The sequence below is a fragment of the Phallusia mammillata genome, chromosome 5 (genome assembly GCF_965637545.1).
Source record: "Phallusia mammillata chromosome 5, kaPhaMamm4.hap1.1, whole genome shotgun sequence".
Classification (NCBI taxonomy): domain Eukaryota; kingdom Metazoa; phylum Chordata; class Ascidiacea; order Phlebobranchia; family Ascidiidae; genus Phallusia; species Phallusia mammillata.
The window spans coordinates 20,975,501-21,002,295 of NC_137256.1; the positions used below are offsets into that span (position 1 = coordinate 20,975,501).

General features: G+C 35.0%; 1 protein-coding gene across 1 annotated transcript; it reads right to left on the bottom strand.

Moving 5' to 3' along the window:
* Positions 1-26,264, bottom strand: LOC145227760 (brefeldin A-inhibited guanine nucleotide-exchange protein 1-like). The gene is made up of 40 exons (XM_080092673.1): positions 26,122-26,264; positions 24,440-24,564; positions 23,133-23,163; positions 22,460-22,586; positions 21,326-21,472; positions 20,400-20,513; positions 19,896-19,961; positions 19,360-19,416; positions 18,722-18,764; positions 18,531-18,662; positions 17,900-18,025; positions 17,679-17,802; positions 17,232-17,285; positions 17,064-17,175; positions 16,409-16,531; positions 15,695-15,931; positions 15,079-15,187; positions 14,406-14,607; positions 14,041-14,187; positions 13,404-13,574; positions 12,972-13,056; positions 12,395-12,560; positions 11,761-11,900; positions 10,873-11,001; positions 9,790-9,948; positions 9,442-9,553; positions 8,351-8,491; positions 7,575-7,727; positions 6,818-7,044; positions 6,205-6,319; positions 5,695-5,852; positions 5,225-5,358; positions 4,904-4,993; positions 4,342-4,517; positions 3,616-3,783; positions 3,060-3,190; positions 2,566-2,731; positions 1,994-2,123; positions 1,524-1,641; positions 1-1,189 (listed from the first exon to the last, which is right to left on the bottom strand). Exons 2-40 carry the CDS (start codon positions 24,561-24,563, stop codon positions 1,070-1,072), a joined length of 5,064 nt encoding a protein of 1,687 aa, XP_079948799.1. The 5' UTR covers position 24,564; positions 26,122-26,264; the 3' UTR covers positions 1-1,069.
* Positions 26,265-26,795: the final 531 nt, after the last annotated feature.

Below are 26,795 nucleotides of genomic sequence, written 5' to 3' on the forward strand. Positions count from 1 at the left end.
CTTACTGAATACTTTTATTATACTTTCATATATAATTTGAATTACACCACAGACGTGTACCTACTAACAACAATAATATTGACAATTGCCAAGCGATGACGTCACAGACAGCCTGCATTAGGGGTGTGACGTCACGGACTCGAAACGTCATCGCAGTGACGTCACAATGCACTGGAAAGCGAACGAAACAGCACAATTACGCAAAAAATACACAAATAAATATGAAAGAAAAACGTTTAGAACGGATTTTTTTACATTTTAACAATCCATCTTTTTGCATGTTCGTCAGTATTTGCTACCAAAAGCTTTTGTGGTCTCTACCTTGTCTCGTCTTGCAGCTGAATAAGAGCATTTTGCGCAAAACAGACGGATAAAATACAAGATGCTTTGGCAAAAAGTATATCAAGAGGAGTTTTTTGATTGACTGCATTCATGTCAAGATTGCACAACACGTTCCTTCCAAACATATTTTCATCAATACAACAACATTTTGTGGCTAAACAAAGAGTTTGAATCCTGCAAAATAAAAAGCACCGGTCCCTTTGATGGGGACCCAACATTCCATACGGTTTTCACAATTGATTTGAGTCATTTTTCATCGCCTAAAATCCAATACTCCAAAATCATCTAACGTTGCATAGGAAAACCGAAAACGATTTTTTTTCTTGGAAAGCTCACAGAAATTCCATGTATCGTTGTGAATATTTTACACAATTCAGTAGCAGCTTTCAAAATATCCTCCAAATTCCCGACAAAAAATCGGGAAAATCTGTTAAATTTTTCAGCAAAAATCTGCTGAAAATTAGGTATTGGATTGGTCACTGCCAATAGGGTTAGAACAACCCCCATTGACCAAGATTTTTAACAAATAAAAAGTTATTTATCTAACGTTTTATAAACGACATTGAATTCTACCTAAACACCAATGGCTTATTTTGCATCAGTAACAATATTTTTTTCTAGAAATTTCTGTGCAGGGATCGAGCTATAGGAAGCAAGCCATATTATTTCGGCATGATGCGTCATCAATAAGGTTGCATTCTGGTGCAGATGAATTGGACATTGACGTCTACGATGCAGTGTTACATCGAACAAAGTATTTTCGAAGTAGAAAGCGAACTTCTGGTTTTACATCGAACAGCAGAAGGTCACACAGGGGCTGGTGAAGATCATTGGAAAGAAGGATAAACTGTAAAAACAAATACATTTGTTTATTTCATTTTTGTCCTCGGTGGGCGGGAAACGCATTAATGCTTGATGATCACAATGAGTCCGCCGTCGAACTGTCAGGGTTGCGCTAAGCACTTTTGTTAGATTTTTTTGTTATTACTTCCACTTAAATACATTCGCAATTTAAGACTTCGAAATATCGCCTCGTGGATATTTGTTTTCAAACATATTTGCTCGCTTAACTGAACAAAAAGTGTGTTGAACAATAAACCATCCACATTTTACCAAAAGCCCAGACTGGCGACAACCAGGCTGGTGCAGATCACCTTGCTCGTTATTTCAACAGAAATTACCTTTTCTTTGGGAAGCCGCAGAAGTCTTGTCAGCAAGAGCAATAGAATATTTGTCCAAGCATCTCGATGGGATTCAGTTGAGATTGTGGAAAAGTATTTCAAAGCCACTTGACAAGTTCTATACGTATAATAAAAATATATTTTCTATTTTAAAATAAAGAAGTTAAAAGTTAAAAATATACTTGATTCGATTTGATAAGATGTGGACGTATTTTTTGTGGAAATCAAAGGATTGAGTGTATAACTCAAACTGTCTAGTTAAATGAAGCACTTAACACAAGGAAAAGGAAACTTAAGTCCAAGTTATGGGGCAGACTCTAAGTGGAAAAATCGAGACTTAAGTATGGTTTGAGGAGAAAACTCAAGTCCAAGGCAGAAGAGAGATTTAAGTCCAAATTGAGGAGAGACTCAAAGGCGAAAAAGCGACACTTGAGTTCAAGTACACTATTTTCTTAAAAAATATTACACACCTCAGTAATATCGTTGTTGTTTTTTCAGGACAATCGACATTCTCATTTATTCTGAAGAGAATTCGCAGAGCGCATAACAAACTTGACGTTTCCTGACGAATCAGATTCGGTTTCGATTTGCCTTTGAAACCTAAACATAAAAAATCTGCTGTTAAACACAATTTTAAACCCAAAATGTTGCTAAATGTTGGAAATGTTATAGGCTTTGTCCAATTTAACGATTTACCACATGTAACTCCAGTTAAAGTAGTTGCTTTCTATATGTTGGGTTTGGCTAATTTATGCATTTTTCCCTTATGTGCCGTATACAGGCAAAGCCGGTTAATCGAATAATCCATTTAATTGCATATGGATCCAAGTCATTCGTAAATCCCAGTAAGGAAAAGCGACCAGTTAACCGCATAGTCCAGTTAAATGCCCCAAAAGCAAATTATATACGCAATTATCCGGATTAGTCTGTATTAGCAAATTTATGGACTAAGATAGGAAAACAATATGTGTTCCCTTCAGGAAACAGAACTCATTGTCAAAACGTTTAAACTCAATAAGCAGAATAACTTTAATAAACTCACCAGCTTTCCATAAAATCGTTCTCTGCTCGTTGTCACAGTTGAATCGTTTCGCCATGTCATGTGACTCGTGAAGGCAGCGAACCATGACGAGCAGTTGATCTTCGGTCAGGTGCGTGAACATCTCGTCTTCGTTACGATATTCCGCAGGAATTTCACAGCTAGGGCTCTGTAAAAACAGTCGAACAAAATCTACAAAGTGACATCTATCAAAAATTTCTTTTTTTGGAGTTGGTGGATTTGGTAATGTTAACAGCCACACAAAACAAACTTTTATCTTCCACTTTTTACGCAAAATCTTTAAAAAGATTAAAAACCAAACTGACAAAAAGTTTGTGTTTCGTAAATATATGCCACGAAAGATGTTTCAAAAATCGCTGTTGTAATGTCTTTGCACTTTTTCAACAAAATAAATGTTCGGTCAAATTTAGCACTTGCAGTTTAAGAACATTTCGGGAAAATGTGTAACTTATTTGAGACAAGTTTTTTTTTCCGACCTTTGCAATCTCAAGATTTTTTTCATCGTCTGCTCTGGTCGTAGTAGGATAAAATAAGATGCGATCGATGCATTCAATCATTTCGGCAGTCAGTACACAGAACAACTGCAAGCGCTGTAATTCATCTGGTGCTGTAAAAAGCCAATTATAGTTTGCTACATACCATCAAAGCATTGTTTCTCGCTTTAAATTGCCCGTTTGAACTAAAAAAAATAGTTTATTTAATACCAAGAATATTTTGGCCAATTCGTTCTGAAAATATTTCTGGCCACAAAATTAAAGTTATTTTTTGCAATATTATATTTGTTAAAATCACATTAAAGGCATTAATCTATTTATGTTACTAAAGTGTTTATAAACGGGTGTGACTGATGTATAGCCTCACATCACTGATGATGGCATAAGCATTTGCGGAAACGTTTGAACAATAAAGCATGTCGCTTTTTACGTCTTTTGGGGCTGTTATGTTTCTCATTAGACATTAAAACCACTCTTTCATAACAATAAAATTCAATCTTGTCATTTTAACCTTTTGACGAAATAACAGCCAAGTTACCGTTTTGATTCGGTTTCCACAGCAACAGTTGCTGTGGCGACACTTGTCGAAACACTTTGAGCATTGTGTCACATGACAATTTCCAGGTTGGTTCGTCAAATTTCTTGCCGTTCGAGAGAATCAGGTTTTCAAAACAGTTTACTCCAGACCTTGCAAGTTGTTCATTTTCTGACAAAAACATATATATATATTTTTCAATACTTTCTTTGTATTACTACTAAAAACGTTGTGTAACTAAACTTTAAAATATATTTTACAAACGTTGTTTTGCTAAACATTTTCTGACGTGCAGAATTTATTAGTTTAAATATGACAGCAATATTGCTTAAAAGCTTGGTAAGGCTTGTTTAACATTATTTTGTTTATCATCTACTACTTACACTTTTTCAAAAATCCAATAATTTAAAACTAATACTTTTTTCAAAATCCAATTAATTTAAACCATGAACTGTAAATAGAACACTTTTGCAACAAATTTTATGTGACATATTTTGGACGTACAACATTATCGGCCGAAGTTGAAATTAATAACCGATCATTTTTATCCAGATCTAGGTATCCAAACCTACCGTTTATATCAGGATAGAAAACCAATAATATTTTTGTTCAACATTTCATCCCATGTTTTTGTCAAATTTAATAATACATGTGCATAATTTCATATCAATTTAGGGTTTGGCGGTGAAATGTCAGTCAAATACTTAGACTTGTTTTTTTAAAGCTTACCTTTTTCAACACACCATATAAGTTGATTATAAACATCACTCAGCAACGATTCGTACAAAATGTCGTAGTACTGCGTGAATACGTCACAAATCGCAAACAATGCGTGGTTACAAGTGGTCGCAAACCAATCGGATTTCTCCACTTGCTGTTCAGGCATTTTCATTTGGTCAAATATTCTGCAACAAAACCGACATATTTAGCGCGAACTTTTAAAATAAAACCTCAAGATATGTCCGCAAGCCTAAAAATCGGGCCAAACCCCCAAAGTACAAGTCTATAAGCAACAAAGTATGAAAATCCTGGATGATGTATTTTAGTTAGTATACCGGTTTTTAACATTTTACGGTTTTGGGGGACTGTGGGTAAACCACTAGGAATCTACTTAGGAAAACTAACTAATTTAATGTGTGTAAATTTGAATAAGTTTGAAGCACGCTTTCTTGACCAAACGCTTGTAACAAACCAGACAAAAAAAACGGACAAGAACAAGGGACCCATATTGTGAGAATGGCAAGAAAGTAAGTGCTTGCTTTTAGACTGGTTCAGTGCAGATTCAACTGACCTGAAAATAATTTGGAAGAGGTCGTTCCACCAGTTGATGAGGAAAGTCGACCCGTGTGTTTTCATTATCTCAAACATCACAGTTAGACCTCTGCAAAAGTAAGCCATTGCAAATAAGCAATTCTTCTCCAATAAAGATCAATGTTTTATTCAAGAAATACGTTAAGAGTTTTGCACAAAAAACTTTGTTATTAAACAAGTTTTGAAAAGCAGAAATTAATTTTTTTGTGTTTTATGCTTAAAAGTAGCAGTAATCGTGCATACCACTTGAAAAAGCTTTCGATATATAGTAAGTATATTAGGACCTTAAAATGCCAGTTACCTAGTTCGCACGTCAAGTTTACATCGACTTATGATGCACGAAAGCTCGAACAAGATAGGGAACCACCCACGAACCCAAACTTTTTCACCAGGTTTTGCACTCGACTGTTCATCACCAATCATGTCCTCAAACAACTGAAGAATGCAAGAATAAAGTGTTGTTGGCAGGCATATTTTTTTAACTTCGAAATCAGTAAAATATTTTTTTACCTCCTTCTTACGATAATATTCACTTTTTTAATGACCCCTATTTAAATGTTTGATTAAGTTCGCAATTTTAATGGTTGTCACACATTATTTTTAAATCCAGTTAAATACAGCGTGTTAGTGCTAATAGTTAACGCTATCTATGTAAAAAAAAACTTGCCTCTATGTAAAAACCGTAGTGCATGAGTAAGTTACAAAGCAATACTTCTAACATTTATCCAGGAGTAAAGAGATTTGGTAGTTTTGAAGGAGACTCGTAGTTACCTCAGGTTTTAATGCCACGTAATCAGCACATTGCCGAATCAAACGAATAGCCTCCATGCTTGTGTCGGGAAAAGCACAACACGAAAACTCACGCAGAGCGGAAACAGCGTCTTGGAAACAATGGATGATGGAACCAAAGAAAAACTGGAATGTTTCGTCTGTGAAAAAACATAACACATTTAGATCCAACTCAAGTAATATAACTTTTTCAAACACCCATAAAGTGTGTACACTTGGTGGTAAAACACAGAAACCAAGCTGGGTTTTGAACCAATAACCTAATGACTCCATATTTTTGTAGGTTTTTGAAGAGGCCTAAACTAGAAATATATTAGTAAACCAGGCCTATCAAAGGCGTACTATGATGTACGTGAAAGTGTGGCGTGATCGCTGGTCTGCATGAAGAGCTAATCCTAGAGTTTATGTTCATCTTTAGTAAACCAGAGATAGGCCTATATACACAGCATCGATTATGGCCGTTTTGGGAGCGTTTTTTTGCAGAGCACTTACTGATGATGTTCGAAGTGGTTTGGAATGCAAGTTCCACAATGCTTTCATCTGGGTGGGAGGCAGCTATCGTGAATACGGTGAAAATATTTTTCCAACCTGACTTGATATTCGGTGCCTGCAAAAAATGGTATGTTGTCTTTGAACTATCTTTGATTAAATTTTGTGGGTCGCTCCAAAAAATATTTGCGCAGTCATGATATATCAATAGGGAAGGAGTGGACCAAGACATAAACTGCTTTGTATTCTTGGTAAGTGTTTATGCTGTGGAATCCCGATCCATTTTCTAACGACAAAACTGGTAAAACTCTGTTTAAAAGAACACGGCAGATCGATTTAACGTCATACAGTGGCTCTTACCGTTCAAACGCATTAAAACAACAATCATTTTTTGTTCTTGGATACCCTTTCGAGCACTGGTTATATATCTTAGCAGGGCATGAATATGCAAATTTAATGCTCGGGTCAGTTTGTGCAGCTGCTTGACCAAGCTTTGAAAACAGCGATACTAGGTACCGAGTACTCAGGTTCTGGCTCGGCTCGACCCATCCCTACCGATTAGTCCACCCAGAATAGACACACAATTTTAAGACACAAAACAGCACAGTTTTCCCACCTGTGATGATACCATCTGAGCGATGCAGCGCACAACCATATCTTGTATCATGAGCGAATGGTTGTGCTTCATAATGTGCTCGAACGGACGGAGGAAGTCCTTTTGGAAGCTGAAGCCGGGAAGTTCTCCCTTCTCGAGAAACTTCATGGACAACTGACGGAGGCTGTCGACAGCGAAGAAGGCTACACCTTCGTCATCGCTACACCCGACAGCGTTGAAATGGTCACCTGAGGGAGCAAAAGAGTAGTTTGTTTGTTTACCGTTGAGTTCAAACTATCAATTTTTTGTTTAAATTTTGTAAATTTTTTGAAAGGTGAAACTGTCGAAAAGTAAGAAATTGCTTTGTAAATATGTTGGCATGTTTTTACATTGTCAAAAAATCTTAACTTATGTTGTTGTTTTTTCAGTTTCTACAGTTTTTATGGTGTGATTGTTTTCCATTTTAATTAATAAGCTAGTAACTTAGTTCAAAACAAACCGAAATGGTGGCATATTGTATCAAAATGTAAAGGTCGTAACATTGGCATAGTTTAGCCACTTTTACATGGTTAAAAAACCACACAATGAATGTCCTTAACATTTGACAAAAACCTTTTTTTAATCTCCCAGTGGAAATTTGGAAACGCTTTTGTGCAATTGTAAAAAATAAACATTACATTAGCGTTTGGTGATGTGGTGGTAACCCCAAAATATGTTGCGTTTTCAAACGATATAAAATTCTTAAAAGGATTAGAATACAAAATAATGTAATACTGACCTAGAATGGCCCAAATTCTGGACCACTGGATTCTAATTCTTCCCATGTTGTAATAAGAAATCTCCACAATCTTCTGCAGTGAGAATTTACGAGGGTGAGACGGGTTGCAGAGTTCACTGAGGGAAACCTTGCTCAGCCATTGCACAAAATCAACTGAAAAAAAAAATTGGGGTTTAAAACTAACAGTGACAATGTGAAACTAGAAGGGGGTCTTTCCTCTTTGCTGTCATTAAACGAAAACTATTATTGCAACGGACGTATATTTATGACACACAAGGGATTGTCTTGTATCGATCATGAAAGTAAGAAAAATCATTAAGTATTTATATTTTTCAGCATGGTAGTGTTAACATGGAATTTAGGGACTGTTTGTCTATCCATAAGTAAGAAGTGGTCAATACTCAACTGCAGATGGTAGTTTACGTAATTCAAGACTGTTTTTTCACCAAATTTTGTTTTGTTCGTGAACATCTTACCCATGAAGTTGGTACGCGAGGTCCTTTTTTATTGCACGCCAAACGATTTGCAATATGTTATTCAAGTACTGTTTGATAGTACAACAAATTCTACGTTGCCAGTTTTCAGTTTGTTATGCAGTTAAAGAGTCTCAAAAATCAAACCAGTGTACTTTTTGATTTCTATTAAATTCAGAAGGTCAAACCACAATTACACAAAAAAAAACTGATACGCGAACCCATTATTAAGTAAATTGGCACGAGGGGCTCATAACGTTGCCTGCCATATACAGTACACAGTACTTTGTCGCATGGTCTTACCAATAGCGTCTCCATCCAATCTTGTGGAGCCCGTAAATATCCTATCAACGGCAACCACGATGCTCTGTGAACTCGTTTCTCCCATGGACTCTTGTATCGTCGCCAATTTCTTTTGCTCCATTCCAAACGTTTTGGTCAGAACTGAAAATGTTGTCGTTAAATGCACAACTTTAAAGGGTGGAAAATGGGGGACCAAATGTTATATTGGTGTTACGAGTAAAAAACGTCATTAAAACGCCTGTTCTTAACCTAATGATTGGATATTGTACAGCAGCGGTTTCCAACGTTTTGTGGATTTTTACTCTACTTGAGTAACGCCAATTGTCCCCTGCTCATCAAAACAGTCCAGGAGTGAATACAGGATGTATTTTACAATTATATTTTTTTGAAAGATGTTACAATTTTTCGTGCAAAACTATACAAACTAACCATAATACCCACATTGGCCGCAACAGTGCTTGAACAACCCAAGGTGGCTATAATGGATAATGGACAAGAGGCTTCACTGTTTTTTGTTGTTTTGGTTTTAGTAAGCCAACACTCATGGTGGGACATTGGCCCCGGTTGAGAACCGCGCAACAATAGGTTAAGTGTGTGTAAAGCAGAGTTGTATGCAGACCTTAAATTACGACTCGAACTGAAAAGATCAAGCCCGAACATGCTTTTTTAGGTTGGTGAAATTATGGGACAAATAATGGCGAGTGAAGATTTATGCCCGAATCAAGCCTGTCTGATTCAAGTTCAAGCCAGAAACCAAACATGCCTGAAAATCCCTAGCTCAGAACTCTGTTTTAAAGTCTCCTGGTTGGTTTTTTAGCAAATCTCGGTTTGTCCTGACTTGTTTGGACCAAACAAATTGTACAAGTTAGGCCAAGATCCGGATTAACCGATGGGTATATGTACCTCAAGTTTTGTCCGAATTAGGCAATTTAGTCGAATCCGGTTTAACCCAGGAACTGTACTATACACCAAACCAGTTACGATTTTAATACAATTGTTGTTAAACGATGCGGCTTTCGTCTTTAAGTTGGCAGTTTGGTTGGTATTCCCTGTTAAGACAATGTTTAAACTTGCCCATTATTTTCACATACTTGGGTTATTGTCGATCATGGCGGCCGATCGCTTCATTGCTACTGTCGCTTGATCTTTTACGCCGGAACCGATAAGTTGAAGCAATTCCAAGTGAGAAATACACTTTAATATCTATTCAACAAAGGAAAACGGGTTAAGTGCAGCATATGGCATGAACAAAACCAGAACTATACAGTAAGTTTGAAAATGAATAACACCCTATGTAAAACTGAGCGAAACGTAGTACAAAAATGGCAGTTACCAGTTATTGCTAAAATTTAAACGCGAGAAAAGTGGGAAATCCGAACTAAGGTACTTATGACTTTGTAGTTTGTACTACTACTAAACAAACTAAACCATAAACTGACCTCGTGCCAGGATTCCTGCAAATAATTTCCATCTGTGTAAGCGATGGAAATCAAGGTTTTGATCGATTCAATATTTTTCCACTTCAGTTCACGAATTCCAGCAGTGGCTTGCAGTAGCGAAAATCGGGACAAGGCTTGAATAAAAGTGTCTCTTTCCAACTGGAAAACAACCAAATTTGTTGGGTAAGTTTGGGAATATGCGCCAAAACTACTACAAGTGCGTTCAAGACATTGTGACGCAGAAAATATATGACGTAACAATATATGTGACGATTGACGCAGCAAGTATATGACGTAACAATATTTGTGAAGCCTTAATATCGTTGCAACTATTGTCAAACATGGGTTTGGGCGGAAAATCTAGATTGGATACCAAGCACGTTGTGTTCTGATTATGTGCTATGAGATATATATATACACAGTTTATATAATTTAAGATAAATAATTATCATTTACGTGCTTTTACACAAACGTGCATGTTACTTTGATTTTGAAAAAAATATAAATTGTCTGCGGACAAAAAGTTTCAGAAAAAGGCAATTCCATTATCATTAGGGATGCGCCGAGCCGAGCCAGAACCCGAGTACTTGGTACCGAGCATCGCTGTTTTTGATGCTCGGTGCTCGGCCGAGCAGTTGCGCAAACTGACCCGAGCATTAAATTTGCATATTCATGCCCTGCTAACATAAGTAACTAGTGTTCGAAAGGGTGTCTATGAACAAAAACAAATGATTTTTCAAATGTATTAGATTGTGGAAAAACGTGTACTTCTGAGGCCTGTACAGCTTAATACACCGCTGGTGACGTAAGAGGCCTTGTAGAGCTAAAACGTAGAAAGGGGATTTTTTGTGACGTCATAATGCACCGAGCATTAACGTGAGATGCTCGGTGCTCGACCAAACAGAACATTTGCAATTTTGGCACATCCCTAATTATCATAGATTTTTATTAGCTTTACTGCAATTACTCACAGTTCAGCTTTGGGTAAAAATTTATGACCAAAAGGAAGAAAATATTAAAACAGTATGTGCAGCCTTTATGAAAGAAAACTTTTCATGTCATAATAAATGTCACAATACTTACAGATAAGCCGAATATGCAGGCTATTCTGACGGCATACTTCATTCCATTAAGACACAAAGTTGTTACTTCTTTGTCTTCAAAATCTTGCAATCCCATTGAAAATGCTACCATGATCGATCTCCAACACAACTAAAGATAAGTTAGAGTTAAAAATAGGTATCAAAGTATTTAGTTGTGCCGAAAACACTGCAATTAACATACGAATGTATCGTTATGGTTGGTCCAAATTGTTAACAGGCCCAAAATTGGGGCCCGAATTCGCTTTTTTGAAACAAAGCCCACATTAGCGAAGAAAGTTGGTGACATTGATGCTGAGTATGAAGTCAGGCCTATATCAAGCCTGTTTTATTCAAAGTAAGGGCCAAACCCAGGCCAAAAGTCTGGCTTGACTTGGCCGGGTTTGCAACCACATCGTTGCTACAGACCGATGTGCTATGTATAATTAGTACCCAGTTTAAGTCATCAACTGCCTATAAAACGTTACTGCGTGAAAATCAAAATGTCGCCTCTTAATTGAAAAGGAAACCATAAACGCCAAACGGTTTGCTCAAAGATATTTCCGTTGATTTGAAAGCCAAATTAAATTTAGAATCCAATAGAATCCAAATTTTCACACTTAAATTTTCGCATAATTCCCTCAATTTCCTTACTCGGTTGCTTATGCTTTTTTACGCACTTAATGGGCAATCAGTTTTGTTAAATTCTCACAAAAATAGGTATATCCAGTGGTGGGATTCAGCCGGTTCTCTATTATCTTTATGAGATAAGCGAACCGGTTAGCGTTAATGGTTACTGTCAACGAAAATATGACTTTTTGTAACAGAGCTGGCTGAAAAAAAATTCAATCTCACCACTGGGTATATAATGTTTTATGATCATGTGTAGTACCTTGAACATAGGTCTGACATGTTCGTAGTGTGTTGTGCTGATGAACTCAACTTCAACATGGCTTGCTGCTTCCATGAGGGCCTTCGCTGTGGTTGCCATGTCCTGCATGTCCCGCATGCGTTGTGAAGCTGATGCTGTACCTGTTATGTTGGGAATAGTTGTTTATTTGCAAGAAATTATAGTACATTGCATGTTTGTGTAAAGAAAAATACTGTCCTTCAACACGAAGAGTATTTTTTAAGCTGAAAAGAATTTCCAAAAAAATAATGTATTTATCCGAAATGGTATCAGCCGTTTTGTTCATAAAATGTAGTTTGTCAAAGCTTATGCCAGCAATTCCCTTGCGCTATAAAGCATTATGTAATGTATTTAATAACCACATTGCACACAAAGATACACTAAAGGCACAAACATACACATGTTCTACAGCTACTGTTAAACTATATAACGCCATGATATTTTAAACTGTGTACGCTTTCATATTTGACTTGGACCACAATTGTTCGTCTAGGCTGCGGTGGGATTCGAACCCACGACAGGAGTCTTTCCGGGACTCGCGCTTTGCCAACTGAGCTACACAGCCTTAGCAAGCACTGTTAGCTAAAACACTTAAACACACAATTATATTTTTTACCTTTGATGTTTGTTGCTTTTGCTCCCGCCCTAGTTGATTTCAAAGTTATTTCCTTCTTCTTGATTTGATTATAAATATCTTCCAAATATTCAGGCGGCAAATCCTTACTATCGTTGATTCCGCGGTTCATTCGTATGTAATCGTCCTTACTAATCTTTCTCTTCACCTGCGAACAAATGGATAAAACTTACTTTTTAAATTGCTGTTGTGTACTCGAAAGGTGAGGGTTCTAATCCCGGCTATGTGTTTTTTTTAATTTGGTTTTCACAGTAAATGGAAGGGATGTTTCAAATATGTTAGTTTAGGATAGCAAAGACCATTGTAGGGGCAATATGACGTAATATATACTGACGGAAAGCAAAATAGTCGGTCATTTTTTGTCTGTTTACTAAATACAAAATGCGTTTATCTTGATTTATTCTCATTGGGACAAAATATTATGGCAAGTATTTGCAATAAACAAATTCTCAGGTAGCTTTTCCTCTATTTTGCTGTTAGTTCAAGTACATATTAAAAAAACATGCTTTACAGTTATTTAACAAAGAGTTATATGGCTTACATTAAACAAGTGGTTTACCTGCGTGCTGTGTAGATCTGTAGTGAGCATAATTATGCTGTAAGCCAATACATATGCCGCGTCAGCTGATGCAAACACTGTACCACTAGAAAAAAAAGTATTGCAGTTAATTAAAAAGGTAACAACCATGGACTACCATAAGGCCAGTGAACGGTTTGCAGTTTCTGCTTAAAGATGGTAAAAATCGTCTTTTTAAGTGATCTACAAACTACTCAAATAACACAAACAACATAAAAACTCTTTTGATGGTGAAATCCGCAGTGGTTTGCAATAAGAAAATACAGAGACTGATTTAAATGCACTGAAATTGTCAGAAGATATGTCAATATCTGTAACTTTAATCACATGTTGAGCATCAGTGGGTCAGGACAATTTCAGTATTAGTACATCTTTAACAAACAACCTTATAACAAATACACGCTGTTTTTTTACCTTGGATTACAATCACAGTATCTTGAAGCGAATTTTTCCATCATACGATCAATCTTCTGCGCTTCGCCCGGAAGTCGAAAGCCCTCCAGGAATAGTCTCAAAGCAGACACAAAGTCGCTTGAGCCAAAGTCAAGAAGATCAACATACGCATACATAACCTCTTTGTTAATTCTGCAACAAAAAACAGCGTTTTTAGAGTAACTTTTTTGAATCAATACATTTAATTTAATAAGGAAAATAATTGCCCCAAAAGACGCTTCATTATTTAAACGTTTTGGCAAATGCTAATGCCATCATCAGTGATATGAGGAGCCACATCAGTTACACCCGTTTATAACCGTTTGAGCAATTTTCAAAGGGCAATTTTCAGCTTTCGGACTGTCGCCTGATTGTCGAAAAATACAATAAAAAAACCGTTTGTGTCAAAAAGATTGATAAAACAGGTGCGAAAAATTTGATTAGGGTGTAAGCTTTTTTTGCCAGACAGGAATACCTTTTCAGTAAATTTGTAAAGCAAAATTTTGCATTTAACGGCAATAAAACATAAGCAAAAATTCCTTATAGTTGTTTTATTTTGTTATTTAAAAAAATAGTTTATGGAAAAAAAACTATTTGTAAGCAAAAGTTGCTGACTGACTTTTCATTTTCACCGAGATAGTCTCCAACTTCTGAGGGCGATAAACGTGATTCTGACATTAAAAACTCTGCTATGTCTGTTGCCCCATGACCCAACATTCCTTGTGCTTGAAGAAATGAGATGCCCTTGGACGGTTTGCGATTAAACCTGTAACATAACATCCATGCTGCATAAGATAACCAGGAGTACAACATAGAAAAACAGAGGCTCTTTGCAATTATTTATTTATTTAATACATAAAGCACAAATGAATGATAAAAAATGTCAAAACTTAACAAGGTTATAGCACATGCATTAAGACTGGGTTATTGCTACATTAAGTGGTGTACAAGCAACCTACTTCAAACACAAAAAACAAGACTTACATATTAATGCCCTGCTCTAGTATGTCCTTCTGTTGTTTCACCACTTCCAAGGCTTCAGGATTGTCTGCAGGACCTCCAGTGGTGCTGTTGAGCGTTTGTTCAGATGAGTCGGAATTTAGTGAAGTGTGGCTTCCCATGTTTGACTGTGATGAGGTTATCGAGAGGTTCCCCACATGCCCACTTTCAGGTAAATGTTCTTTGCCTAACAACAAACAAGAATTGATAAAAGGAAAGCTAAAAATCAAGAAATGGCTAAAGCTATAATCAATACATTTTTTATTAAGAATAACTGACCTAAATGCGCACATTTTCAACGGTTTTGGCAAAAAAACATTAATGTATAGCCTGGAATAATTTTACACTTTATCGCAAGGGCCAGTAAGTTAGAACTGAGCCAACCCATGGCCTTGAAAAAGCTGTATTCATGCAACAATAAATGATTTATATCACAAAAACTGCAAAAATTAGCTTTAAAAAAGGTTTAGTATCCTTTCTTTGTTGTGTTTGTGGTTAATACCAAGTTACAAAACATTGGTTCTAGACAACAAATAAAACTTGGTTCTAGACAACAAATAAAAAGAATTGAATCAAGCCATTGGGTAAAAATCGAGTACTTTTTCCTTCTTTACATACATAGTTACCACAAAAACTAAAACCTTGCTGCAGAACTTACCGAGGTGCGACATAGAGTGGGGGTTAAGGTAAAGATCTTTTGTCCATTCCACCATACATCGCAAAATCATACCAAGACATTCAAGACTCTTCTTACGGATTGCTTGTTCCTAAAAAAACAATAATTTTATTGGTGCCGTATCAGTGACAAAATTTAGATTTAAAACACTGTTTCTTCAATAAAGAAGTGTCTGCTTGTAATGTAATTAAACAGTGCAATTTTAATGAAATTCATTAATACAATTTTAACAAGAGTCAATGACAATTTTCAAACTATATAAACACTCCTTAAACACATCAAAAATACGAAAAACATCAACAAATGCATCTTCAGGGGCTCCTCTAAAATGTGCAATCTATGCAATTCGCTTGTAAAATGTACGAAACTTTTGGAAATTTTGAGGGTTAGAGCTATTAGGGTCAGGGTGAGGGTTTGTATAAATATTAGTCTAAAAAGGGACAGATAAGAAACTATGATGTTATTGTACATACAAACCTAACCCTTATAGCTCTGTTACATTTTCACATGCTACATTTTCACATGTTTTATTATTAGATTGCGTTTGCCTAGCTTCCATATTTTAGAGTAGCCCTCTTCAAATATATTTACTATTTACCTGTGGTGGTGTCAACCCAGTATGTGAATGAGTGACTTGGGCTAGCTTTGAAAGCAGAGATACAAGTTGGTGAAAAATATTTGCAGCGTTAATATCACAGTCGTAGTTGACGTAAATGTCGACCATTGACTGTGCATCTGAACAAATTTTTGACAACGATTCAAGGGCCATCCATTTATGACTAAAAGATGATGAAGTAGACTCAAGAATGTTGAGAAAAATCTCCTTGAAGAAAACCTGTTGGAAATATGTTGCATTGAATTATATAATATACATACCAGCAAGTCATCAAATTGAGATAAAGAAAAAGCATTTTAAAGAAACTTTTATTTTTTTAAGTGTAATTTGTCTTTGCTATGTGTTGAGTACTTATAATTTTTTTTTAAAATTTTGCTTTAATAATAACAACAGTGTTGAACGGTTGCATGTATGCCCTGTTTACATGTCTTTCAGTATGTTTTGTTTCTTCTTAGGCTATTTTAAACTCTTCTAGTGTTGCTAACGTAATATTAGAAAAGAAATAGTCAAAAGACGAGATAAAAAAGAGATATTTATATAACAGGTGTAGCATAAATCAGTGCCAGTGATTATGTTAAACACCAATATTATTTTCTACCTATGAATATATCATCGAGAAAGTTTTCTTTTTATCTTAAAATGGTGTAAAATTAGCTCAATCTTGTATTTTATCGCACAAAATTTGCAGAATAATACCTGGACTTGCATCTTGAGATGAGTTTTAAAATTTGCTAAAAGTTTGACAAAAATTTCCAGCGACAGATGAAATACTTCAGGGACTGTTGACACCCCGTTCTTGCTCAAAGCAACACATAAATACTAAAACAAAAAACAACAATTAAACCTACATCGCAAACAAACAAAAGTAAAAGTGTTTTGGGGTATGACATGAAATACACAACAGCAAATAAAGACCAACTGTTCAACAATTGTACCATTGCAAATGTGCTACATATATACGTTTGTTTATTGGCATGATGTTGTCAGTTTAATCCTTGTAAAAACATTGCTTTTAATGTACAGCTGTATTTTCTAGCCTGTGCTTTGCCATGTGGGAATGCTTAACCAGCTGATTCTGTATGGTTAAGAAATAAGTATTCCATGATTGCTGGTCGGCATGAACGCTTTAGAGCTGATTCCGTGTGTGTGTATGTTTAGCTTTTAATTTACCCAATACTTATATAAGTTTAACCATTTGACTTACACCTAAATACACAACAAACCACACACAAAAATTATTACATTGCATCTAGGAAAAAAATGTATCACACAAATTTAGAAGATGTTATTTGAAGGCAAAAAGGGTACCAAAAGTGGAGACACGGTTCATACTTAACCATACAAATCTTACCTGTTTTATAGCATTAATAAACATTTCATTATTTCTGAAAACAGGACCAGCAGTTTCAAGAATCGACAACAAAAGATGAAGGGAAAGTATCTTTGATCTCAGCTCATGGGATCTATTATACATCAAAATTTACCAGCAATCAACTAGACCACAGTTAAAAAACCATACCTTGGATCCGGGGGACCTTCTGACAATAACTTCATACTAAGTTTGCAAAAACTCCTAAACAGAGAAAAGGTTTTTTTAGTCATTTTTACATCTAATGTGTTTGCTTTGGAGAGGTAGTAGGGAGAGAACATTTTAATCAATTTTGAACTAAATTATAAACTGTGGCCTATTGGTTAAAAAATACTCTGGACATGCAAAAGCTCTAGTTGTTAACAAAAAAAGCTTAATAAATTTAATATGCACCTAGCCAGAATTATCAATAATTTAACCCAAATTTTCACATAATTTCTCAAAATACATTTAACATTACTCATCTTTACATGTGATTGTCAGCTCATAATTTGAACATTATTAAGCAAATAATTCCTATTCAATGAAATATAACATCCAGGAACATGTCAAATTGTTGCTGTATTTAGGAAAAGAATCCCAAATCGAAAATCTTACCTAAACACAAGAAAAGCATCTTTTTGTAAGATATGGGAAAAGTTGATATTTCGACGTAGCAGGTCATCACCTGCAACAGAAGTTGACACTGAACTGATGGAGGTATTTCTTGACAAAATGTTTTCTGAAAAAAAATCACTGTGTGAACTTGGCACATCTTATAAAAAATATAACCTTACAACAATATTTGCAGCAGTTTGTTGCAATACAATTGCATTTACCTCGTTTTTCTGGGTCTTGCTCTGCTTCACTTTGGGCAACAACTAAGTCGATCATATCTGTTAAAATTTCCTCCACTGCCAAATCTGTGGAGTCACCATCCACTGACTCAGCAATTCCATTCACACCTGGTAAATGATTTTGTTAACAAACTGAGGTGCTCTTGTCCACAAGTGTGAGAAAACTTATTTTATAGTTTGCATCTGTTTAAAAATGAGTGTGTTTTTTATTTCCGCCCAAAAACTTAGGATATTACAGACCTTAATTAAAACAAATCTGGCAGTTTGAAGTTTTGGGGAATTTTTTTCAGTGTCACTGTAAGCTATTCCTTGTATATATATACTGTATTGGATATTTCATAACAAACAGCTTGAAATCCATTAAAATTTTCACTACAATTGGCACCTTATTCAATTTCAATGTCAAAATCTCAAATAAAACCAAATTATTTGAACTGTACATAAGCTATTGCTGCCAGGCATAATATTAAGTTTGTCGAGCTGTAATCACATTTGTCAGAAAAGCTCTACAAACTTGATATTTGAACTGTATTAAAAAAATGTTGCATTTTAAAATTACCTACAACTCTTATCTATAGAGCAAAAAATTATACTTTTAGCAATAAAAACTTACTTTGGAAATTTCCGAAGTTTCCATCTTCAGACTCAGTTGCCGTGTTTTCAACTGATGACGCAACAAGGCCGGCATCTCCATTTGTGTCGGCAACCATTTTTCTGTGATGTCGATCGCTCTCTGGTGCCTCATCTGGCCAAAATAAATAATAATAAATATTTTTGGAAAAAAGTTATTATGTCATTAAATACCTTGCTCGAGAATTCCATTCTGTTCAATAGTTGGGATTTTGTTCTTGAAAAAAAATACATAATTTTAGTATGTGTTACTGTCAAAATAGGCTAATTTCAAACTATATCAAGATGACCATGGCACAACAAACAATCTTATCAGTAAATATTTTGCCAAGTGCCCCCAAAAATTCCTATGTAGCAAAATGGGCCTATTAGTAACTTTATTTGTCATTAAATATTTTGTTGCTGCCAGGTTTTTTGTGAACTTTCTTCTTGCTTAATCAGCTATTGCATATACATTGTAAAGTTTGGCTAAACCGGATGCGGTTAATCTGGATCTTTGCCTATTTTGGACAAAATTGAGATACAAATTATTTTTAATGTGGTAAGGCTTTAACTAGTCGACATTGGTTAATCCGGACAATTTTTTGGGTCCAAATCATTCCAGATTAACCAACGTTTACTGCAATTGTATACACTTACTGATCACTATATAATGTTAAGCAAGTTTTGGTGAAAAATGGTCAATACTTTTCACTGATTTATTAAGAAAAAAATTGGGCGGGGGTTTGCCTTTTTCGGTGGAACCTTCCAATATATATCAAATGAGACTAAAATATGAACAAAGTGGAAAACAGGTGGGTACAGACTGCTACCTGCTGTGCAGAATCCTGTTCTTCATGAAGTTTTTTGGCCAAACATTCATCGTACTCCTGTAATGTCATACTTGTTATGAATGGTATTTAGAGGTTGGTATTTATAGAATGAAAAAAAATTTGGACAAAAGTACACCTTGTCTATTTGCAGGTTCAGTGCAAAAAAAGTTTTTGTAACAAAATCAAACAAGCCCCAAACTAAACAAAATATATTTCATTTAGTAAATTTACACATTACAAATTTGTGTGTGCTCTGCACTTTTTATCACAAAGACATCATAAATGCAGGAATTAACAAAAGGTCGGTATCTGCAATAGTTGAATGCATTGCATATTCAGAGCGGTGTTAGTATTAAACCACAATCAGAAATATGAAAGTAGACAATTTAAACACAAACATTTCAATTGAACAGTGTTGGCAAAAGATCAATAACTTGAATGTTTCCATTGACTTCATAATAACAGACAAGGGTGTGCCCCAAACTGACTGTGACACAAGGAGCAAAGAATGCAAGAAAAGTTGTTCATTAACTTACGGCTTGGGCTTCCATTCTTGAGAATATAACATTAAGCATTTGTGTTAAGGTGGCTCTTGCTGTTGTCTGAATATAAGAAAACATAATGCATTGCATATATTTCAATTTTAATTTCACTGGGTCACATTTTTACCTGATGGTTTTGTTTTGATTTACACACACTTTCATAAATACACATAATTGAACCATCATTGTCTATAGATCAGATATTTTTTTACATATTGCTAACTTATGTAAAAGGTTAGAAGTATTCCATTACTCCAACATTTATTAAATCTGTGATTAAAAAAATACATTGTGTGTCCTTATAAAATGGAACTTAATTTATTAGTATGTAAACTACGTAAACATACAAAGCTATACAACTCAACAGCACTTAATGCTGTTTAGGCTATTGTAGCTTTACAAAATGAACCTAATCAATACAGATTTGCATAAGAGTCAGCTTGTCATAAGCTATGTGAAAACAATAGCCACAACATTGAAGAGCTTAAGGATACAGACCTGATTGACTGGATTTTTAGAAGCCAAATAAATGTTGTAACATGTCCGAACAGCTTGTAACAATGTCCCTTCATGAATCTCACAGTTGTTACTCGTTACAGCTGTTAGAAGAACCTACATACGAAATAACAATGCATAAGCATTCATAGCAAATGTTAGCCTGAAAAAGTAAAAGCATTCCTGTTTTAGAGTTCTTGTTTTTTTTGAGACACATTTTTAAAATGGCATTCATCTCTGGTCAAACTTTGGGAGGGTCAACTTTGGAATGTTAACTAACATGTGTGCAAATTTGAATAAATTTGAAGCACCCTTTCTTGACCAAACATGGCACAGACCAACAAAAAGAAAAAAATCATACAAAAACAATATGTGCTCCTTCCATGAAAGGTGACCTATAATTAACAACAAACCTAATTGATTTATACTGCTTGAGAAAATCTAAAATGCAAAACAGTTGAGTACCAATGACAGATATCTGAACTCAATAGCCCTAAAATACAATTGCTCAGTTTCGGATCATGACAAGCTGCCATTAGTCGACTAAACTCTGCAATGCTGGCCAAAAAACGTAACTTAGGAAAGTACTGAACTGCCTATTGGTGTAAACTATATATTAAAAGTAAAAAAAAACCTAAATAAAATCTTTATGCATGTAATCTTTACATGCTGTTTGGAATATAAACATGTGTATATAACCAATACAATACATCTTTGGTGACTGTGGCCTGAGCAAATTACAACATGTTTTAAATGGCTGTACTGAGGCACGATTTATAGCTGAAACCTAAGAGTTACGTTGCTATAACTATAATCAATTATTACATTTCAATTTGATGTAAACCTTTTAGTATATGTTACCCATAGTTTAGTTGTAAGGGTTAGTAGTAGTTAAGCGTGTCTGCCCAATTTTTACAACAAATATGCACCTTGATAATTTGAAGTTGGACCTGCTCATCGGTCTGAATACCACTGAAACATTGGCAGATGGCGTCAATCACTCGATCAATTAATCTCTTGCCCGGTGCTGAAGAATCGGGAGCATTTCCAACAAGTATTCCATAAACTATCATTTTCTGCAAACAAGCACACGATAATATATCTTTTCCTCATGATTGAATAAGGCCTGTGGGGTTTGGATAAGTATATCAGTATATCTCAATGCTGGCTCTACAAAAGACGACATGTGAGCAGCCAAATGAGTGTCCAATATAACACTGGGCAAATGTTGAGACATTTCCAAGCTCACCAGGTATTTGTTATTGAAACACATACAATAATTCTTTATGACAAAAGGAACATAGCAAGAGTTGTATTGGATAATATCAAACCGGAAAAAAGAAACTCCTGCCTTAAAAGAAACACTTTCTGTGTCATGATGACTGTTATTGACTTATAATGTATATATTGAAATGCACCATTTTTTTGAAAGCAGGTACACAAAATAATGTTGGACTTGAACCAAAATTGCTGACCCTTACTTTAAAGCAGGGGTGTTCAACCTTTGTCACTGATAGGTTGTTACCGTAAAATGGGTTAGACACAACTAGCATGATTAAATAATGGACAGACCGTCCCAGTAAAATTTGTAAGTGATTCTAGTGGAATTATTAGACCCAGTAAAATAGCACCAGTAGCATTAATCTGCTTAGAAAAAAATGTAAATATCGGATTTGCTTGCTAGCACTGCAGTAGTTTGGCCACAATTTTTTTCAAAACCATGCATCTCTGAGGGCCACACAACCTTTATTTAATGGGCTGCATTCAGGTTGCACAACCCAAATGTAAAGCACTACAGTTATTGATTACAGCATAGAAGTATTAAGTTACTAATTTAACAAGCTTATTTATTCCTATATTTACATGTAAAATTCATGTCCTGTTTGAAATTAATAAATGCTCCAAAACAGTGGTTCCTAACCAGTGGGGAGCTACATACATGCTAATGGGTAATTGTATGAGCCAATTTTACGTAAATTGTTGTATTTTCAATCAAATGAAGACCATTATTGAACCACTGACTCTTAAGCATTGCATACAGGTCAAAAACATGTTTAATTTACCTGCAGACAATCAAGAGCAGCTGTAACAATGCTTGGGGATTTAGATTTGCAAGCCATCTCAAATACAAGAAAATATCTGTCCGCTTCAATGATTGTGTAGGGAGACTTAGGAGGTCCATCTCCAGGGCTACAAACACCAAATTGGAAAATTAATTTTAAGACAGTACTTCATAGCCTGTAACATTATATAGATAGAGCAAAAAAAATAAATTTGCAAATCTAACCAAAGTTACATAAAGCTTAAAAACAATTTGCAATGCAAAAAAAAACTTTCAAATGAAATTTCTGTCCTTAAAAAGATAATGCCAGTTTTAAAACTCACTTAAGTTTGAAACACTATACACGTTTCTGTTCATAAGTTTATAGGTGAAAACAACGGCATGTCGCTTTTTACGTATATTTGTGGGCGTTATTTTCACGATTAAATCAGTATGCTTCTTGCCGCAAGAACATGTATGCCAGAAATGTGAAACAAACATGTAGCAGAGTGTGGTAAGGAGTTATCAGAAGGCTTTGTAACCAATTACATTTGGAACCCAACAAAATCAAATGGCAAAGTTTAGGATCATGATCCAAAGATTTTGGAACACTGCTTTAGACAGTAAAAAGCCCAACACCCAAACAAACAGAAATAAAAAACAAGGAAAATTGTTGTACAATTGTTGTAACATACCTATCATGTTCAAGATCCTGCTTGATATCATCTGAAAAAAATTAAATAAAGTTATGATTAATGTTAAAAAAGAATGGGCAAAATAAGACTGGCACCTACATTAATTTGGCAAACACTTACACAGGATTTGGTAAACATTGCTATAAACTTTGCATTAATTGGATTTAGGTTTGAAACCTAATGAAGGCTTGAATACATATTTAAAGTTTGTTTGATGAAAGTCAATATGGTCAAAGTTTGGAGATTAATAACTCAAACAAAAATGAACAGTGTCAATTGATTCTGTTCAGTTTTGAACTGTTTAAACCTGAAAAAACACGGTTATTCTTCGAACGTTTTTTGTGATAATTATTTAGTTGCCAAAGAAGTGGTATAAACGCTTGTCTCAGAAACCTTTACAACATAACTTGTCGAAATAAATTACTTCAGTTTGCCCTCAAGCACTTTCTGTCAAATTTTCACAGTTCAAATACACATTTAAGATACTTAAAATGTTCTGATACATGTCATGTTTTTCATCTACCTGTGAAAAGTTCCAATTACAACTTTATGAACAAAAGGTTAAACTATTAATGTCTCGTTTTTGACAGTGCTGGGCATACAGTTTTCGATACCATAGTTCGATACCGAAGGACGGTTTACACCAGTGGTTCCCAACCTTTGGTGGACCGTGGCCCCCTAAAAGTCACTTTTTGGCTTCATGGCCCCCTTTAAGTAACCCTGAAGGACCTGTGCCCCCCTTGAAAAATGTAAAAGGCAATCTCGTGTTGGAATTCGGTACTAATTTCGGCTTTATGCAGGTCGAATAGAGTAACCAAGAATCCTCAAACGTGATAAACCTCAATATAGACAAATAGTGTGTGAAATAGGCGATTGAATTAAGGAATAAAGTTAAATAGAAAATGGCTTTTAGTGGGTGTTTCTTGTGAATCTACACCCGTGGCCCCCCAGGACACAGCTCGTGGCCCCCCTGAGGGGCCATGGGCTCTGGTTGGGAACCACTGGTTTACACCATAAGAATACGGTCAATTTTTTGCCAATATTTGCTTCGGACAGCACAAAATTGGGAAAAAGTCCCGCAAGGTTACGTATATTTTTATGCGCTTTTGTGTGGAGATTACACTTTTCTGCATTTTTGTGTGCACGTCTGTACCCCAGCCATGGCAGATAAATTAGACAATGATATACAACTAAGTACAACACTATACATAAGTACTCAGTAATCGTAATCAGTACTCGCTTCAAAACCTGGTATCGTCTCATCACTAGTTATTAGTATCCTTGACTACTGAAGTATGATGTCTTACCAAGTGCAGATTTGCAGGCTTTCTTCAACTGCGCATTTTGTGATCTCCGAAGTTCCTTGTCAGCAAGAATCCGTTCAAGTGCTCGCGTTAAGAACATGCTACGTGTCTGTTTGGATTTCTGCATTCTGCAAATTACAAGGCACTACTTTAAATTTATTATGTATATTTAACAGGTATAATGTACAATGCACTGTTTTAATATAAATGATACAGAAAAGTGAATAGTTTTCAATCAACAATGTAATTTTCTTGATGGAGTACCTTAGTAAAGTATCAAAAAGAAGTTACAAGCAGTTGCTACTTAAGATGAAAATTTATAAATGAAACTGCCATTTCAATGACTTTATTGCTGCATTTTACATGACCTGTACACACTTTAAGAGTAGTGTGGCAAATTAAACATGAACTGTGGAATTAATTTTCAGGCATTGTAGTCATGTAAGCCTGTAAATTCAAATTTGTCTTGCTGACATATTACATTTATATTGTAGCAAGGCAACACAACGATGATATGTTTTTAAATAAATCATATTTGAAGCAAATCTTTTGGTACCATGCAAATTTGAATTACTTATCAAGGACCTATTGCTTAAGCAGAATATGCAAAGGTCTACATGCAACAGGTTCAAGAAACTAACTTTTTTTGCTGCTTCACTAGTAATGTTTAGTATCAGCAAACACTTAACAAAATAGACATTTTCTACTTTTTTATATGCCATTTAAATGACAATTTTTACCATTACTACTTTAACTGGGGTCATTTTTCACATAAAGAGGGTACTTCATAATATAAGCAAGGCTCAGATACAAGAGTGCAGAAAAGCAGTAACATTTTGTACATTGAACTGGCACCATGCATTTCTAGATTAATGACAAGGCAGAAAATAAATGCTTTTCAAGATTTCAAATAAAAAGATGCTTTTCAAATATATAACAAGTCCTTAATTGCAGGAGTTTGTGCAATGACAAATTAAAATGTCAAATATTTTTAAGCTACATGCATAACTTGTGCTTACCATGGATACACTTTATTCCTGTATAATCATACAATTTACTTTTTTATGTGGTATTAATATAAGCAACTTGTGTGCATACAAACTAGATTACACAGGTGGCATAAACATGCAGTTAATAGAAAGCTGTGAATAAGGCTACCAAATAGAGCTATGACCTAGTTAGGCAAGCTTATGTTAGGTTTGTGAACATTGCCTGTTGAGAATCTGTTTAAAAAAGTGTTCAATTAATTTGGTCGTCGTCTATGTTTTGAGGTTTGCTAAGTTTGTTGTTATTGTTTAGTACTGTTATGTAGTTTGTATAGCACCAACTGGTTACACATCTACAATTCAGTTACATAGCCAAACCTCACTGCCCAAACATTGGCAAAGCTTAGAAATACTACTTTTGCTAAATTCTTCACCAAAAACAATAACAAGGTACTAAAATAGTAAAATATTAACTCTTTTAATACCTAATATTAAGACATTGTTGTTTAAAAAAAACTCAGTTCGGCATTGCAAAAAAATAAACTACAAAATTGGTAAAGTAAAAAGCTACACTAAAAAAATACAAGTAAAAGCATTACAACTTTACAACAGATATAACACCACATACTTTAAACAGAAGATATCCAATAATTATAATTAAATTTAAGGAAAAAAATGTTAACGTCACTCAATACTTACCCTAACTATAGATGAAAGTTTAAGATCTTAAACCTACTTGAAACGTGTTTTTTGTAATTTTAGTGAACAATGCAGACCAAACTACCAATTAATCATTCATAACTGATCACATTTATGTCCTGCAATAGCGAACAAAAGGCAGTTACAGTTTACAACGAAATCAAACTAAAAATATCAAATGTCATGAAACAGGGTTTAAATTAGTTTTCTACTTTACTGAAGATGTGCAAGCAAAAATAGGCTGAGAAACCTCTTGGTAATTTTTCACTTAATTATTCAAACTACTTTAATGTACTTTTAAAACGGCATGAAACCGCTTTTTTAAAAAGAATAGCATATTTTATTCCGATAACCGGTATGTTTTCCAAACAAGCAAAGTAAGCGTTGGCAAAACATCGTCGCTCAGCGTATATTCACGTAGACAAGTCTCGCAACATTTGTTCGTTTCTTTTGACAAGTAATTTTTAAACCAAACAAGATCTTATCAATCCACTAAGAAATTATCTGTTTTTTCCACAATTTTTATGAATTAATTAAAGTAGGTTAAATCAATTGTCCAAAAATGCAAGGCATGACGTTTAACATTTTACCAAACAATGCGTTGCTCTCATTTACCAGACATGTCGTAGTTTTTCACATTGCAGTTGTCACGAGTTTATGAGCAGTTTCGCAAA

Excerpts from the sequence above, each read along its gene's own strand:
- LOC145227760 (XM_080092673.1), bottom strand. The coding sequence starts at position 24,563 with ATGCAGAAATCCAAACAGACACGTAGCATGTTCTTAACGCGAGCACTT. Across the intron at positions 18,026-18,530 it reads AAACTTCGGAAATTTCCAAA|GTGTGAATGGAATTGCTGAG; the intron begins GTAAGTTTTTAT and ends ATCATTTACCAG. Across the intron at positions 13,057-13,403 it reads TACTGTGATTGTAATCCAAG|TGGTACAGTGTTTGCATCAG; the intron begins GTAAAAAAACAG and ends TTTTTTTTCTAG.